The sequence below is a fragment of the Diprion similis genome, chromosome 2 (assembly GCF_021155765.1).
Source record: "Diprion similis isolate iyDipSimi1 chromosome 2, iyDipSimi1.1, whole genome shotgun sequence".
In the NCBI taxonomy this organism is placed as follows: domain Eukaryota; kingdom Metazoa; phylum Arthropoda; class Insecta; order Hymenoptera; family Diprionidae; genus Diprion; species Diprion similis.
Window position 1 is genome coordinate 11,845,499 of NC_060106.1, and position 17,942 is coordinate 11,863,440.

General features: G+C 41.0%; 2 protein-coding genes across 2 annotated transcripts; both read left to right on the forward strand.

The window, feature by feature from the left end:
* Positions 1-1,152: 1,152 nt before the first annotated feature.
* LOC124412190 (hexamerin-like) lies at positions 1,153-4,750 on the forward strand. Its single transcript, XM_046891874.1, has 8 exons — positions 1,153-1,256; positions 1,606-1,946; positions 2,021-2,305; positions 2,422-2,840; positions 2,899-3,419; positions 3,523-3,659; positions 3,729-3,993; positions 4,261-4,750. Exons 1-8 carry the CDS (start codon positions 1,184-1,186, stop codon positions 4,587-4,589), a joined length of 2,370 nt encoding a protein of 789 aa, XP_046747830.1. The 5' UTR covers positions 1,153-1,183; the 3' UTR covers positions 4,590-4,750.
* A 249-nt stretch (positions 4,751-4,999) lies between these two features.
* LOC124412137 (synaptotagmin-15-like) lies at positions 5,000-17,435 on the forward strand. The gene is made up of 7 exons (XM_046891780.1): positions 5,000-5,278; positions 11,864-11,955; positions 14,717-15,019; positions 15,507-15,808; positions 16,122-16,277; positions 16,399-16,631; positions 17,129-17,435. Exons 2-7 carry the CDS (start codon positions 11,871-11,873, stop codon positions 17,319-17,321), a joined length of 1,272 nt encoding a protein of 423 aa, XP_046747736.1. The 5' UTR covers positions 5,000-5,278; positions 11,864-11,870; the 3' UTR covers positions 17,322-17,435.
* Positions 17,436-17,942: the final 507 nt, after the last annotated feature.

The following is a 17,942-nucleotide window of genomic DNA, read 5'->3' on the forward strand; positions in this document are numbered from 1 at the left end:
TGTAGCTATAACCAGATAATGCAGTATGTGTGACGATTTTTTTTATCATTGCACGCATTATATTTCCTTTTAATACTGCAACAATTTAGGTTTCATTCAATTGAAAAAATGTACTAAACTAAGGGAGCAAATTTAATTTCACAACAGCCGGAAAACCTGGTATTGAAAATTATAATATTATTAAGTAGTTATTTTTAACACATTTCTTTGTAAGAGGCCATTCATTAATTACGTAAGGGTCCCAAGCAGGGAGGGGGGAGTTTAAAAAATCTATACATGACCTTAACTCGGAGGCAGGGAGGTGGGGGGTAAAGTCAATTCTTACGTACATTTCACAAGTCGGAATGTGCATAATAGACATTTTCCATTAAGACAAATTGTCCGTACAGCAATGTCTCTACAAAAAATTTCCATTTAGACGTTTCACAAACTATGAGATCTATTTATTCATTATTAATATAAAATTTCATTTGATAATAAGTTTTTAAAATCATAAATATGTTCATATTTACACACACTTTGAAGTTTATAAATGAAAACTAATAAAATAATTATCTCTTATGAAATAAAAATCTTTCATTTATGTCAAATTATGAATATTAGTACAACTGATCCTCTTCTAACGACATTTAACTATAAAGGAAAACTATAGGTAAAATCTTACATGAGAAGTGAGAGGGGGAGTCCAAGAAACCTTATGTGTTCTCACATGGGGGTAGGCGGGGGTTAAAATGGCTAAAATCGTCCTTACGTAACTAATGAATGGCCCTTAATTCCAACAACACCTAAATTGTATTATACCGATGCCCATTTTACTAGAATTTTTCAATAACTTATATGTGACAACTGAAATTTTTCGTAGTTCATGTAATAATTACCCTGCAAGGAATGACTTACCTATTCTGTCCACTAGATATACTTCTACTTAATTGTATGCTTCGGACAAACAAGAAGTATAATCTCCTTCTCTCATGCAGCTATCAGACATATTAGCGATGAAAGGTGCATTGGCGTTGAGAGGGGACTATCTCAAAAATAACGAGAATATCTCCAGCAGAGAAGGCGGTGAATATCACCTAGGGTCGTCAAAAGTTCAAAGAGCGATTGGGATGCAGCCAAGGCAGCTGGGTAGTATATAAGCTGAGCAGCCGCCGATGAACGGCATACAAGCCACTGTATCAAGATGCGTCTCTGCTTCTGTTTGTTGGCCCTCGTGGCATCCGCCACGGCAGTCCCCATGCTGGGAACTAAAGCTGGTAAGTTTGATTTTAAATTACTTAAAAAATCGGACCCTCTTCAATCCGCTTTGCCGGGACGAAATTGATCCCACATTTCAAATTGCATTTTTTCGTGCACAGCGATTGCTCTCTTGTCTTGTTTCCAGCAGACTGTGATCATGCATTTGTCAACGAAATTTCACATGGTGTTTGAAACGCTGACACAGAGTCTTTGAAATAATCATAGGTCCCGAAAACTTTACCAACTCGAAATTATATTAGACTGTTAACCAAACTACATATGCACGTCGAAAAATTTTTTATTAACACTTTCCAACAGCGTAGAAACTCGTTTTTCGATAACAGTGTATGGCATTTCATTATTTAGCCAATGTCGACACGCTGACGAAGCAGCAAGATGTTCTCTTGCTTTTGGACCAGCTATTCCAAGACATCCCTAACGAACAGCTGCACAAATTCGGTCAGGAATACAACATTAAACAAAACATTCAACAATACGATGATCAAAACGTCGTCAAAAATCTCATCCGTCTTGTTGAGATGGACCTCATCCTGCCCAAGCGTGTCCCGTTCTCAATTTCGTTCACCGAGTTGCGCAGTGAAGTTTCGCTTCTTACTAGGACCCTTGTGACTGCGAAGACCTACGAAACGTTCCTGAAAACCGCCGCCTGGGCTCGTTACATATTCAACGAAGCAGAATTCTACCAGGTAAGTTTAACGCGGAGGAACCGATCACTGCACTCTGAAGTAACAACTCACCGACACCATATTATTCCCCATAGGCTTTCACTGTGGCAATATTCCAACGCACTGATACCAGAGACCTCGTCCTTCCCGCACCATATGAAGTCTTTCCATACTACTACATCGACACTAGGGTGATTAAAGAGGCTCAGAATGCTCGTGTTCGAACCCTCGAAACAGGCCAGACCACCACTTACGTAATTCCATCTAACTACACTCCCTACATGACCGAGTACGACAGGAAGCTTGCCTATTTCACACAAGATGTTGGACTTGCTTCGTGGTACGCTTACTTCGACATTGCCGGATGGTTGAAAACGATGGTGAGTAGATTGCAATTCCAAGCAGTTCAAATAGGATGTTATTCCTTTCTCAAAATACCTTGTTGAATTTTTTCCTGTGAGGATGCTTTGATAAAAGGTTTCTTGTCCCATGACAGAATGAAACAAATCTGGGCTTTCTCCAGAATTACGAATGCGAACATTGTGAAACCGCCCGCGGATCCATGTTCTACTATGTACACCAGCAACTTCTGGCTCGCTACAATCTTGAACGCCTGAGCAACGATATGCCGACTCTTAGAGAAACCGAATTCACCCACGTACGCGTGCCGTTCAAATCTCATCTTTCTTATCCGAATGGCCTCGAGATATCAGGACGTAGTTTCGATTGTGACTTCAAGTCTGGAAAGGAAGATCTTGTCGAAACCGTTTTGACAATCGAGAGAAGGCTGCAGGACGCAATTGACAGTGGATTTGTAGTGAAGAACGTAGGAGACCTTTTTTCTCTCTACGACTACAAGGGACTGAACATACTTGGTAACATCATCGAAAGCACCGGAAGGAGTATAAATCCTAGGTAAGCCAATTGCTAATGCAAATGTATGTTTTTTCTGACATTAAACTCTGCCCCAAAGGTATTACGGAACTTTTCAAGCCGCTGTTCGCGAACTTCTTGGTGGTGCACCTACCACAAAACGCTTCTGGGACCCACTTCCTAGCACCCTAGAGATCCATCATACCACTACCCGTGATCCAGTCTTCTACCAGATGTGGAAACGCATGATCACTTTGTTCAAGAGATATAAAGACACTTTACCGGGCTACACGCCAGAAGATCTCCGCTTACCCGGGGTTACCATCGAAAGTGTCAAGTTCGATAAACTGACGACTTACTGCGACAAATTCATGGTCGACATTGACTCGGCTACAATTGTGCCGCAAGGCAAAGAAAGTCAACGTGTTAAGATGATGACCGAGATCGACAGACTTAATCACAAGCCGTTCAAATTTGAAATAATGGTCAACAGCGAACAAATCGTCGAACACGCCGTTATCAGAGTTTATATAGGCCCCAAATACGACTTCGATGGCACATATCTAAACATCCATGAGAACAGACTTCAATTCATTGAACTTGATCAATTCCTTTGGAGCCGTAAGTATAAAAGAATTCAATTTACGTACGTCAATCTATTGGTTTCTAGCCAGTAGCCATGCCCTGAAGTTCAAACATTTAAAGCCTTTATTCTGTCTCACAGTTAAGCAAGGAAAAAATATCATCGTCAGGCACTCCATTGACGCGCCAATGCGCAGCATTGATGCCACTACCAAGAAAGACCTATTGCGTAAGGTGCAGGAAGGCCTTACCTCTCATCAGCTTTTCTACCCTGAGGCGGTAGGTTTCACAAACATCACAGTTACACGGATATTTCATAAAGAGAAATAATCATTAATTTCTTTCCAGATCGCGGAAGCCTTCGGTTTCCCCGAGAGGCTAGCTCTGCCTAAAGGTAAACGCAACGGTATGCCACTTCAGGTAATGGTCATCATCTCTTCGCCCAACCAATCTACCCCATTTTACGGACCGAGCCTACCTCCGCGATTCCGAACTTATCAGTATTTAAGTTATCCCGATATCGATATTACGACATCCACGACGGAAGTACCCAGCGAAAGATGGGTGCGAGACTACCGTACTACGATGATGAACGCAGGAGGCGTGTTTTACAGTAAGTCGTCCCGGTTTCCGTATCTTCTTGTACACTTAATATTACTGAAAGAAATGATACTGGTATCATCAGGTCCTTCCGTCTTTAAGATTTTTCTCTATCGTCATGGTGCTCTAAGACGAAATGTGAGCAATTTCTGAATGACCAAAAACTCTCGAATACAAATGAAACTTTTTCATCGGCACCATTAACATAGATTCATGAAATATGTGATAGAGCGCCATACAAACTCCTTAACTGGAGTGCTAAACAATGTCCGTTTTACAGGCCATGACATTGATACGGACACCATGTACGGAAGAACAGACACAAAGAACATCAAGACTGAGCAACAAACTTCTCAACAAACTGCCCAAGCCTACTATGAAAGTCGAATGGATCGAACTGCCAAGACTAGGTATCCATACATGACCGACTACTACAACAAGAAGGACGTAAAGGAGATCATTGGTGGTGCTGTGTCCTTGGACGGTAGACCACTTGGCTACCCTCTCGACAGAAGGCTGGAAATGGGATCTCTTTATGTTCCTAACATTAAGATGACCGAAACCAAAGTCTTCTGGGAAGGAACCAGATGCTGCGGAAGTTGCAGATAGTTGAAGAATTCTCAAGACTTCTTGTCCTACTCGTAACCAGACCAATATGCACGACCCGGCTTTATTTGACTGTCGTTCCTGTTTCACATTTATGTTCTACTTTATAAACTTAATAACCGTATAATCTGATAAATAAACGTTTTGAGATTGCAATATGAAAATTTACCGTCTCGTCTCTTCCACATCCCACTGATACATTGTTGCATCGCTTCATTAGTAGGGTAAACAATCCAAGGTATGAACTCACAACCAGCTTAACAATGAACATTTCACTAGGATTTCAGCGACAAATCTCGTTCATTCGCTGTTCATTTCATCTTGTACATAGTGGCGCTGCTGCACCTAGAACAAAAGTTAAGCAGGTTTCACAACTAGAGACCATGACAGAATTCCGGAACTCATCATGGTACTCGAATTGCAAAGGATTGCGGGTGAAAAACAATTTCCGCGGAGATCATCTCCCCGCTGCATTACAAAAGGTCGACATTGACATTGGAGCCAGGGCACGTGAAACGGCTGTTAGAGGATGCTGGAGTCTGAGGACGACGGGGAGAGCGTGCGCCAGGGGACTCCATATCGACGCGCAAGCACAGAACCCCGTAGCTGAATGGTTAGAACAGTCGTGGCTGAGCAGTGCGCGCGGAACCTTCGCTCGAGCAAACTCCATTCTGCAAGCTACTATCCACGAGGTGAGTAGAGTGCGCAGTGATCTTTCATCTTCTTGTTGCTTCAATTCTCCATCATTAAATTCCTGGCAGACGCAGGATCATTTAAAAAAAATTGCGACCGAAATTCCGCGGTTTGCATATCTTTATTTCGGTTACGGAAAGGAGGGTGAAGGGGGGTGGAACCAATTGTCAAAAAATGCGACCTGGACTTCTATAGAATATTTCTTGGTATCAATTCAACACTATTTGATGTCGACGTTCAAGTTCGGAGTTGACCGTGAATATTGTTTTATAGTCATCGACGCCAACCACTTTTCGTCGATTTTAACACTGTCAATTTTTTACACTGTATGTGGTAAACCCCTTGCTAAAGCTACGTCAAATACGGACAACATGAAAAGCTACGCAGGCAGCATAAGACGCCTCTTAGTGGGCGTATTATTAACCTCGTGCTAATTAGCTGCTCGTTTAACCCAAGTATACGTATATATGTAAATACCCATGTACCTACATAACCTGCGAACACACCAACTGCCCGAGATTCTATGACTGCTTGCCTTCATCGGGAAACCAAAATTGAGTGAAATTCGATAGAAAGTAGCGCGTTTATCGTACACTTACCCCTAATTTCGAGGTGGACCAAATTCGGATGTACATCTTTAGATTATTATTAATCGCTATTCACAGGATGGTTGGTAAAAATTTTACTGTACGGACTGTCCGAAATTCGCGAAAATATTTATGTCGAGAAAAGTATCCGAGAGCTAACTCCAACGAGAGAAATTTTCAGTGACACTCGCTGACAGAGTGGGCAGACAGTTGTGCACTCATGCGGAAAATCAAATGTCCCGAATAAATTTGTCGTAATTTTGTGAGGACGGTCTACCGATAGCCGTTCAGGATTTCTGGTTTACCTCTCCCTGTTCACGCTCGAATAAAAGCATCTGGTCCGAAAAATAACCATAAGAATATGAAAATACGAGTAGGAAATAAAAATTACGTATTAGAACACACTAGATCTGCTGTTTTTCTGTCTCAGTGAATCAGTAATATATTGCTGCATCCACTACCGAATTTAACCACCTTCTATACTCGTGTTACAATGTGTAGAAATCGGAATTACTACATGGGGGCTTCTATCACATCATTCATAACAGATCGAGGTATGAATACTGAAAGAAACTTCCATAAGTTGGACGAACACTTCGAATTGCTCGTATAATCGCGTTCAACTTGACAATTCTCAATCCATTGATGTTAAGATTAATTGTTTTGGATGTAGAATTCGCTTGAAATTGACAAAGTCCAACAGGCGAAATTAGCTGAATGAGAGTACGTTTGAGACGAGAGTTGTTTGTCTTGAAAATGAACAAATAAACTTTTTATCATTTTCGTTCAACTCTGTGAACTGGTAATTAATCCCAATATCCCTTTGAGTTTACACCGCTTTGCTTCTCTAGGAAAAAAATACACTCAAAGAGTACATCCAACTATCAACTTTTACCGACAAGAAATGGTTTCCTGCCTTTGAAATCCCTTGTGACCAATGAAAGGACCTGGGCAGAGTAATCGCAATTCAAGTCGGACGTTTACCTGACCTGTTTCTGTTGCGTAGTCCACAGACATTTAAACTAGAGTCTATATTTTTTCTTCAATGCAATTTAGATGGATTCAGTTTAATTCACCATTGTGCTGTTTGTCACTTGCAGAATATGCAATATGTCAAACTAATAACAGTTCAAGTGATTAATTATTCCAAGTGTACATAGTCGTACTGGCAATTGAGTGCAAACATTATTGCCACTCTGCAACAACGAACAGTATTAAACTAATTATATGTGAAATGCAATACTAAAGAAAAGGAATATCCCAAGTGGACATTACTTATTCAGCAGTCCTTATATTCGGAAATTCACGGAGGGCATATTCATCACGTAAAAGATACACCATCCGAAAGTGTTTATGTATATATTGTACATACCCTTCATTTTTCCTGGTTAAAAGTCGAGGAGTGATCGTAAAATCAAATACATTTCGACTACCAAGTTAAATGGAATCGCAAACATTGCGAGTGGAAGAAAGTCAAATTATACGCATGTAATAGGGTATCGATACCCAGGCGAATTAGAAAACCCAAGGCGATCTGATGCAATTAGCTCGACGAACGCGAGTCACTTATACCGATGGTTACAAGCCTTGCCCAAGGATGGAGGATGGACGTAAATCTCGAATTTAACTTGTTGAAGAGTCTTTGGTAGCCTGACTAGGGCAGGACCAAACCGCCGGGCGCTAACTGGAAGAACTTGGTACTAAATCGTCGGATGAAGTTATCTATACATCTAAATTTCAGTTAGCAAACGACTAAGTGGGCTCAACTGTCGCGCCACAGGCAACGGACTATATATGCTATACAATATGAGTATATCATATAATATGTAGCCCAATAACGATTACGGTCGCCCTAAATTGTTCATGACTTTTACAACTGAGTAATGAAAATAGTGTGTTTCTTTAGTTAAACGGCTCCCCCCTCGTACTGATTCACATTATTATCATCAAGAAAATGGGCTTTTCGAAACGCAAAGAAAGATTGAGGGTATAATGTATGTTCGAAAGACAAACCCGCGTGTTGATGCTCCGCTGCAAAGTCTGCTTGAACTCAAGTTTGAAATATGAAGTTTAAGGAAGGGTTCTTATCCGCCGAACTATAATGAGATGCGAAGACCTCCGTCCTCTGTAACCCATCCTCTTTTTCTCTTTACGTCCGTTCAACTCAGCTTTTCAACCCTGATGCTGAATCCCGAGATGTAATATTTTATTTCACCCCATTTCTATCCTTCAATGTTCGGCTATCTCAGATTTTCATAAATTTTGGAGATTTCTTGGAACACTAAATCCCTTTCGCATTTTGGTCCTTCCATAATTCCTATATAATACGTCCTCGGTCAAAACTGACCTTGAAATTAACCTGTAGAAGACGGATGTAAATTTCATTATTTCGAATTACAGATTGATTTTAAATAAACGTTTTTATAAGTCATTCATCTCAGCTAGTGCAACTCAGCTTCATACACTGGCGTTGAAATTTTATACCTGGACGTGGGAGGAGATGTTAGGTATCGAAGGATTTGCGGAAATGTTTAAAACTGAAAATAATGCGGTGGAATAATTCCTAGAACTTGGACTATCTCGTGAATTGATCGATATGGCTAGGAAATGATCCGCTGAACATTGATACAGGCTAATTGGCACATGTTTGACGAGAATCGTTAAACACGTCTGGTTAGGGTTCGCGGGACGAATAAGCGCGCCAATATTTACTGCAAGGGTTGAAGCTCGCGGGTGTAATGCGTCTTTCGATAGATGTAGACGGCGCTTGCAATGTATAGAGTTTCTAAGCACAGAAACACAGAGTAAACAAGGGAGAAAGCAGCCTCGATATTCAATCCTGTTACGATACAAAGTACATAATAATCCAGGTTCATCCCTCGAAACCCGCCACAGAATCCCGATACGCGGATTATCTGTCCTAAAAAGTGGCGATGAAATTTCGCGGCTGCAAGTTCTATGCAAATAAAGTCACACCGCGGTATAGAATACATAATTTTTTCGTTCAATTCCCTGTTGCCGTGACGCTCCATATTTTAGCGTTCAGGCTTAAGTTGCGGACGCAGTTTTTGCAGCTTACTTTTTCTCGGGGCTTTACCTTGGTGGTAGAAAAAATTCTAATACAAAATTGGCGTGAATTGAGAATTTAAACTGGGTGATGAAAACGAGACGGATAGTGATTGAATCGCGTTTCGATATCGCTGTTACCAATTGCTTTTGCAACATAGCTAACGGGTCGGTATTCATAAAAAGTAGCCCTCAAAGCCGACGGAGATGATCACGCATAATTTTCCGCAACTCCAAGTGTAAGTCATGCCGATCGTGAAAGTCCAGGCGATTACCACAAGGCTTGCCGAAAAAGAACTTCGACGTAGGAGAGACTTTCAGCAGATATTAATATCCAGTCGAAATGGTCGAAATAATTGGTTTCGTGAGAGAGATAGAACACGTAAAAAGTTATGTCGGCACAATTAAAGGACGAGAATAAATAGAGGAGCTCCCTCAGCTTTTCACGTAGTCCAAATGGTTTTGAAAAGTGATGGCAGATTACGCAAACAATCGATGTAAACGCCAAACGAGGAATACAAAATCTCGTTATCCTCGCTTGTTAACATTTCATCGATTATCCCGAATCGCCGCAACTAGAACGTGTGGCCAATTATCGTAAATGACAATCTCCTACCTTTTCGTTCACAGGCAAGCCATTTTTGACTCCAAATTATGCAGCTCCCCGTAACGAGTGATGAAATTGTCACATGTTATTTCTTTCAATTGAAAGAGAAATTATGAGTCCTGCGTTACTGAGTGTAATGAGTAGAAATACGCTACGGACACGAAGACACCAAGCAACCGGATTCGATTTCATCAAAACCGATATTAACTTCTCTTTGAAAGTACGCAGCACTTACGCGCATTATGGAACCTTTCTCGATCAATTTCGCCATCACGGTGAAATTAGTTTCTGCTGTCCGACGGAACTGGAGTGCAGCCTTTGGATTTTTTATCACAATGGTTGCTCAGCATCGAACGCTTAATAAATACCTGCACGAAAATTGAATCCAATTGATTGAAGAGCTGCTCAAACACTGTGAGTTCAAAGTTTGAGAAAGTTCTATAATTACTCTGCACGGTTACACGGGTAACTATTCACTTACCTCATTGTCAAAGAAGAAAGGGAGTCGTGATAATAACTCCAGAATACGAGTTATTGTGCGAGGATGCTCGACGCCACGGTAAGGATTATGGAAATAATGAAGCTGGTGCACATGATCGATCAGTGTCATCGATGGTGCAAAGTTTTCAATACCATCTGAAAATTACTACAGAATTTATTATGCCAAGCTTGATTTAAATAATTTTGTTAAAAATTCACGTCCACGATAAATCCGTCAATCAATCAGGAGGATGATCGACCGATTCGAAAATTTGAAATTCAATCAGGTGCTGCGGTGCAAAAATACCCCAAAAGAGAGAAGCTGAGCAGACGTGTTCCTGCATAAAAATACGATGTGACGAAAATAGCTTACACATCGCTCGGGAGAAAGACTATCGTCACATTGATCTTCCAATTACCAGATCATGACAAGCTAAATCACGGCGGGACTCTGGAATTCTAGCAAATAATAATTTTGTCTATATTCCTTGGGTGTCTCTGCCACGAAGGGTTGCTGTAACTTAACCACCTAATTCCTGTACCCATAAACTTCATTCATATAAAGTCAAGTTTTAGGTTCCCGAGGGCGAATGTGAACCCGAAACTGAAGGTAAACGACCATCTGGCAATTAGATCAAGCAGAAAATAGGGATGGCTCAGCTCTCTTCGTCAAAAGGAGCGCTAAGCCATATCGTGGTGTATTTACAGGAAATGTATTTATAGGACCTGTTCTTCCGCGGAGCAGGACTCGTACTCAGAGAAGGACGAGCGAGGTCGGAAGAATAGCTATTATTCGTTGTATTCCGGTGTACTTCACAAGCTTTCAGAAAGCCAGCTCTACTCTTACGATACAAATTTTGAAATGTTAATATTGTTAGCCAGCTTTGGCACGACGAATTCGGTGCCCAAAGGGTTTGAATACCTACTGCGTATATTCCGATTTTCCCTTCATCAAAAAGAGATATTGAATAGCTTCGATGCATGCATCAACAGCGTCTGTTTGATGAAATTTCTTTAATTCTACGCGTGAGTGAAACACCTTCAGATCCCTAGGAATTCGTCTCGAACTAAGGACCATCGCATCGGAACGTTAAAGTCTGGTTTATTTTTTTTCATCAAAAATGAATTGGACTTTTTCCGGTACGTCACGCATCCATAATTCAAGGATCAGGAAAGTGCAGTTGTCTCGACGTCCGTTGTATATAACTAGTGAACTATAACACAAGCATTGGAAATGTCACGTATACGATATACCGCACTGAAAGGTTCAACCTACCTTTTTCCGATCTCTGTAAAACGCTGAAAAATCACGCGACTGATTTGTATAATCGATGCAATTTTATCCTCTTCTCGACAAACATCGACAAAATCATCTGCATTGAGCTCTCAACGAGTATGCTTCCCAAATAAATAATACTTCGAACCGTAACTTGAAATACAATACATGTATACCGAATCAATAATTTGACAACCCCCTTCCCCTCCGTCACCCGGGCTGGTTTTTTAACTCTGGACGCACGTGACCGTAATAACTAGATTAACCGCTGAAAATTTATGGATGAATCCATGGAAAGTAGCATTAAAATCACGCGTTATTATGAATACAGAGAGACTACAGACCACGGCTTGTAATTTATGGGTTTTTTACGTTCGTTAAGGTTTCACAAAGTATTTCTTTCGATTGGCTTTGGACCTAATTACGACGACGATCGTCAACGACAAGTGAATGAGATTCGTCAGGGTTCGGAGTGTCCTACGAATTATTCCTGAATTCTCTCTTCAGAATTAAGACTGGTGTCGCTCCTTCATTTTTAAATTGTGTAATATTTTTTCTGGTTTCTCAGATGAGAGATGAAGCTCCAACATATTGACGACAGGCTCCCATTTCGCGGAAATGCAACGCACGGTGCAAGAACAGATGCAATCGATACTGTCGGTGAGTATTATTGAGGTAATCAGTGCATAAACTGACTGATAGTTCGATTACGCATATTACGCTTACCTTGATTTCAACACACCTTAATTTTTTGACAACGAGCTACGCAGCAGAAGCTTGGAAATGAAATAGAACCTCGAAATGCCGCAATCCCCGCTACACCTCTAAGCACCCTTTCTGTTTTATTCACACCGTCTCAACATGTTGTTTCAGCGAATTCAGAAAAACTAACTACAAAGGTCCAAGGTATGCCGGAATGTATTGTTTGTTTCGTTTGAAATCTGTTTATGAATGATTTTAGGTCATCTTTTATAAGATCCTCCCTCCCACCCCCCTCCTTCGCTGCTTCTGCCCCGTGTATTTGCAAAGTTTTGTGTCAAATGAAAAGTTCGTTGTTTATATGATTTTTCAACATTTTCTACAAAGCAACTGAACACAAAGTTTGAATGAAATTTCAGCTCATGAAGATTATCTCTCTGATTTTCTTGTTTGCATGTTATCCCTGTTTCTACTCTAGATCGATATTGTATGGTGGATAAAGAATTGAATTACGCCAAGAATTTTTAATTTCACACTCTTCCCTAAATTTCCAGCAAAATTGCAATCAGTGGATTGTAAGATTTTCATGATGGGATGCAGAGGTTGCCTTACGTTCAGGATCAAAACTTTGAACTAGTCTATTTAGAAAAAAATTCGAAAAGGTGTTTACAACGGCTTGCTAACGCAGCTTTAAACCTTGCACAATTTGTAATTTACGCTAGAGCATAACTAAACGAGATATGCTTATAAAAACCGTTCACGAAGTAATGACAGATTCCATCAAGTCGAACCTGAATTTTAATTAGTTATTAAAATAAACATACGGCACGAAATCGCACCGAAACCGCATTCACATCGTTTCGCACGAAGGGATATTAAACTATACAGAAGCAGAATACCCAATAGTGATACCGTAAATCCCGTACAATTAAATTGTTTTTATCACCATCTCCCCTCTAAAGTTTCACTTTCTATATCAAATACCGGGTCGGGAGGTCCGTTTTCTCATCAGATTGCGAGACAAGCAGAAAAAATTCTGAGTGCTTGTTCAACCCACGGGATGCCACGGGGAGAACGTTTTATACACTGCGTGGGCAAATTTATTTGCAACAAAAAAGTGCCGTTTATTCGAATCTGCAAAATGAGGCGTTGAAATGTAATATCTTAGTAATCTAAAGAAATATGAATTAATTTGAAAGAAAAAAAAACTTGACATAGTAACAGTGGGTATCGTTAAGTTAAATGTCAATAATAGGAATTGAATGACACGTAATTGAGATTAATAATTGAGTTTTCTAATTAAAACCGTTCAGTTGATTATATAATTCCTCACTCGCTCCGTGTATAATAGGAAGCATTGTTTACGCTCTCTGTTGCAATGAGGTCGGTTTTTGTAACCTTTCTGGCCTTCATCAGTGTACGATAAAAGTGGCAATTATTTATCAGCGAGAAACATTAGTCGATAATAGAACTTACTTAACCCCGACGAGAAAAGATAGGAAAAACGAAACTTGATAACTCACATAGCAAGTACAACCGATCCGTGGAAAAGATACTGGGCAAACTTTTATCATAGCAAACAACAAATGAAAAAGCTCGTAGAACGTGATTTCATTCGTATTTGTTCTTTCACTTTATTCTTTCCTTCCATTTATCTCATAGTATTCAGCAAAATTCCATCGGATTATGTTTGGGGGAAAAAGGCGCAGCACAGAAAATTGAGGAAAATCATTTTAACGAAAAGTATTGGATGTGTTTTTAACTTCGTTCAATTATCGAGTTTCCCGAGCGCGAAACAAAACTCGCGAGTGGAATTTTACCTCCTTCAAATCTGTAATCCAATATTTTCTTTTCACCTCATCATCTGTTTCCTGACGTTTTTTTTTTTTTTTCTTCAAACAGTTCCCAAATCGAGTTTGGTGAAATGGAAGAAAGAAAGAATATTAAAGTAAAACCGGAGCAAAAACGTCGTCGTGAATTACCGCATGTAATCCAAACTTTCCTACGGCACAGTTTAAAGTACAAAGCATTATTTCGTGTCTGATTGCATTGACCATTCATACACGAGGCAATAGAATAGCTATAAAAATTCTAATTTCCTACTTTTCCGAACGCAGACGATTCGGAGAAATTTACGGAAAAATTATTGACACGCCATATTATAAATGAGAATTAGTACGTATTGAACGGATCGAAACAACCACCAACCCTCGAATCATCCCACTACCTTAAGAAGATAACTTCGTTTGTCCGGACGTGGGGTGATCCGATCACAACCGCGGTAAAACAGCAATAATGTCAAATAGTATAGTCCGAGGACGAGGACCGTGGTATAAAATTCCCATGAGAAAGAATGACCCAATTGCTTCTGATCGCGACTGAACGTGTAAGAATATGGGAAAAGGTATCGAGTATACGCCGCTTCGTCCTTGTTTGTAGAAATACAAGGGTGTTCCTCGTGGCTTGTGACGCAACCGCGGATTGAATTTTTAATTAACTTTCCCTTGCCCCGTTATAATTACCCTGTAATAACTGAAAGGTTTCACGGACGTTGCGCTTGGGCCGAAAAACCAGAGCTAGTTTTGCATGCCCCTGGGTGTTTATGAGGCGTGTTCAACCCTCTGCTCAATTATACCCCGTATCAATACCGGATCTCCCCAAGGCCTTGCAGGCGGCTTTCCGATAAAACTCACGGGCTCATGTTACCCTTGCGGTGTTTCAGGGGGGGTCTTGTACCCTTCCATAGGAGCTGCAGCCTCTGTGTTGATCCTGGCGATAGGCGGGACGCTATTCGCCCTTCGCCGTCGGCTGAAACAGCCGTCCTCCGTCCCCAGCTGCGAAGGCATAGTCGTCTACCCATCCCAAGGACCAGCGCCAACCTTCGTCACGAAGGACGTCGTCTTCAACCTACCGATTCTCCATTCCGCGAACTCCACGAGTGACATATTATCCGACCTTGACCCCGAGGACCTGCCGCTTTCCATGGAGAGGCCTCAGCCCCGGACAATACGGTCCAACTCCTTTGGTAAATAGAATTCTATTTGGCAAGAGGAGTTACGGTGTCGGTCGTTCGCAATTTTTCAGGCACATTATCAAAGCCATGAATATAATATAACGTCCAAACCCTTTTTTCTCCTGGGTGACACATGGATTATTTATTCAAGGGTATATCTACATTCAGGATACGCTGACAGTAAGCTCTTGTTTGTACCAATTTGTCTGACGATTTTTTTTTCATTCCGGCTTTTTTCATTCATACTCAGCATGCCACATAATTTTTCGGAGTAGCGTTACACTTCCTCAACAATGGTGCCTCAAAATTGGTATTTACTAGCAATGCTTTTGTTCCGCCAGATATTATCCTGCTTGAGAGATCAGGAATCACCGGTTATATCCCAATGTCTGAACCCTCCGTTACAAAATTTTAAAACCTGAAACTCTACCGAATCGCCGATGCTGCGTGATATTGATAAACAACTAAACCCAACTTGGGACTGTCCTGAGCTTATTAGGAAGCTACGGGCTCGGAGGATCTTTGGGATGTTTAGAACCTGACCTGTATAAAGCGGCGCCGACTGAAGATCCGTATCCAGAAGGTCACATCGGCCGTATCTGGATGAAGCTCAGTCACGAGCCGAAAACCGAACAGCTCACGGTTACACTGATGAAGGCGCGAAACCTCCCTGCACGCCCAGGAGGAAGCTGCGACCCCATGGTCAGACTCCACCTGGCTCCCGGAGATCGCCGCCACGCTCAGTCGCGCCAGAAACGAAGAGACTGCAATCCCAAATTTGACGAGACCTTCGTTTTACAGGTTTTTAATAATCGCATCAAAATAAGCATGGGATTGAAGTGACACATATTTTGTAAGTATATACTTGGTTGCGTAACTTGAAAGGGATCGGCATCCTCGTGAAGCTGGTTGGTCCTGGGGTAAATTTTATTTTGGACACTTGATTACGCGACACTTTGAAGTAATCTAAGATTATCGAACAAGTACATAGACCTTATCACACTCGTAGCGGGTTGATTAACGAATGTATCTTGGGTGTGAGAATTTTTTACTCACGTTTGGCAGATATTTTTCTTTACAAAAATGCTGATTCCATTGGTATCGTGCCACGCAGGTTCCGAACGGTGATCTGAGTGGAAAAACGTTGCGGATATCGGTAATCGATGGCGGTCGTCCAAAGAGAAATTCCACAATTGGTTATGCGGCCGTCTCTTTGGAAGGGGCTCTACCCGATGGCGAGCCTAGAATATTTCAATTGGACTTAGACAAAGTGCGTATTAGAATAGTATAATTAGAAATAACAGAAGATAGGTATCAAATCAGCTAATGCTAGAAAGAATAAAAATAAATTCACCGTGACGTTCAACTCGCTTTTGAAACGACCCCCACAGGAACCGCCGGATCACAGTGCTCGCGGGGAAGTTCTGCTGTCACTCCAATACAACGATCACTCTGGTCGTCTGACCCTGACAGTTATGGAAGCCAAAGGCCTGAGGCAAGGTGTCGTCGAAGTATGCGCGAGAGCGACCTTATCCAAGCACTGCAAGCCCCTGAAAACAAGAAGAACTGCTCTTGCGAGACCCAGACAAGGATGTTGGCCTTTCAGCGAGGCCCTCCACTTCCGGTAAGCACGTAATATCATCGCTTTCTCTCTCTCGTGGATACTTCATAAATACCTCCCGAGGACCTTGGCCTTAACGTTCGATGTTACCGCTCATCGTTGGTATGTTCAGAATCAAGCCCGAGCACAATTTGCCCTATTATACCTCAAATAACTTGCAAGTTTCGAAAACGTATAGACAGCGCGATTCCCCGGGTGAAGTGTGCCCCTGAATTACATCTATTTTTATTTTTTTACATTTCTTTATATTTGTAGTACTAAGTAATATTCACGCGACGTTTTTACGACCCGAATAGTGTACGAATGTGCTTTTCCGATATCGGTTCATCGAGAAATCGTTATCCAAATGAAATATCTAAGAACAGCATATATTTCTATATACACCTCAGGTCGGTTGTTGTATTTTATTCTACGTACTGCGCGTAGACCTTAGTCCTTTGACGTCGATAAAAGCCTTCTTTTTCTCTCTCTTTCAACTTCTTTAAACCTTCTCGATTTAGGTTGAGCGGTCCTGATGCCAACTTGACGGGGTCTTTAACGGTGAGCCTTCTTGCGCGTGGCACCAAGGAAAGAGCCCTGGGTCGAGTGGTTCTGGGACCTTACATGTTTGCCAGAGGTCCAGCACTCGAGCATTGGACCGCAGCCTTTTCAAAACCACGAGAAGCAACCCAGAGGTGGCACACACTCTCGTAATGCGTTTCCAATAACAAAATATACGGCCATGGATTGTCACTACTTTGTTCCGTGATCGCTGTGACTATAATTATAATTATTGTTATTAATATTATTTTTATTGCCCCGTTATTGATAAGGTGCATAGAAAAAAGGATTTGTAGACTTAAGTACCAAATTTGGTGATCAAATGCGGCTAAAGAGATGTTCCGTTAATTTAAATAAACACAAATTCACTTGATAATACAAATTGATGTGTTTTTATCGATGTTTTGATGATTCAAATGGCATTTCCTAGCATAAAAAACACATCTTCTTCGTCGTATTTGGCAAAATCAACAAATCAAAAAAAAAAAAAAAAAACTTTTCTCCGTGTCATGTGATGTAAGCTATACCTACACTTATCTAAACGTAAAACGTGTACTACCAACTTTCAACAGAACTCTTAGTGGTGATAATTAAACCCCCTTTGGACATCGTATTGAATTTTCAAATGATTTTGTATTTGTTCAATCACGTGTTAATTTCGAAGAAATCTTCCCACTGCACTGAAGATTTTCACATCTAAAAGGCAATTGTGTAATATTATCGAGTTCATAATCGGGTACAACTGATTTCTTATTTTATTTACATCCGCTGGTA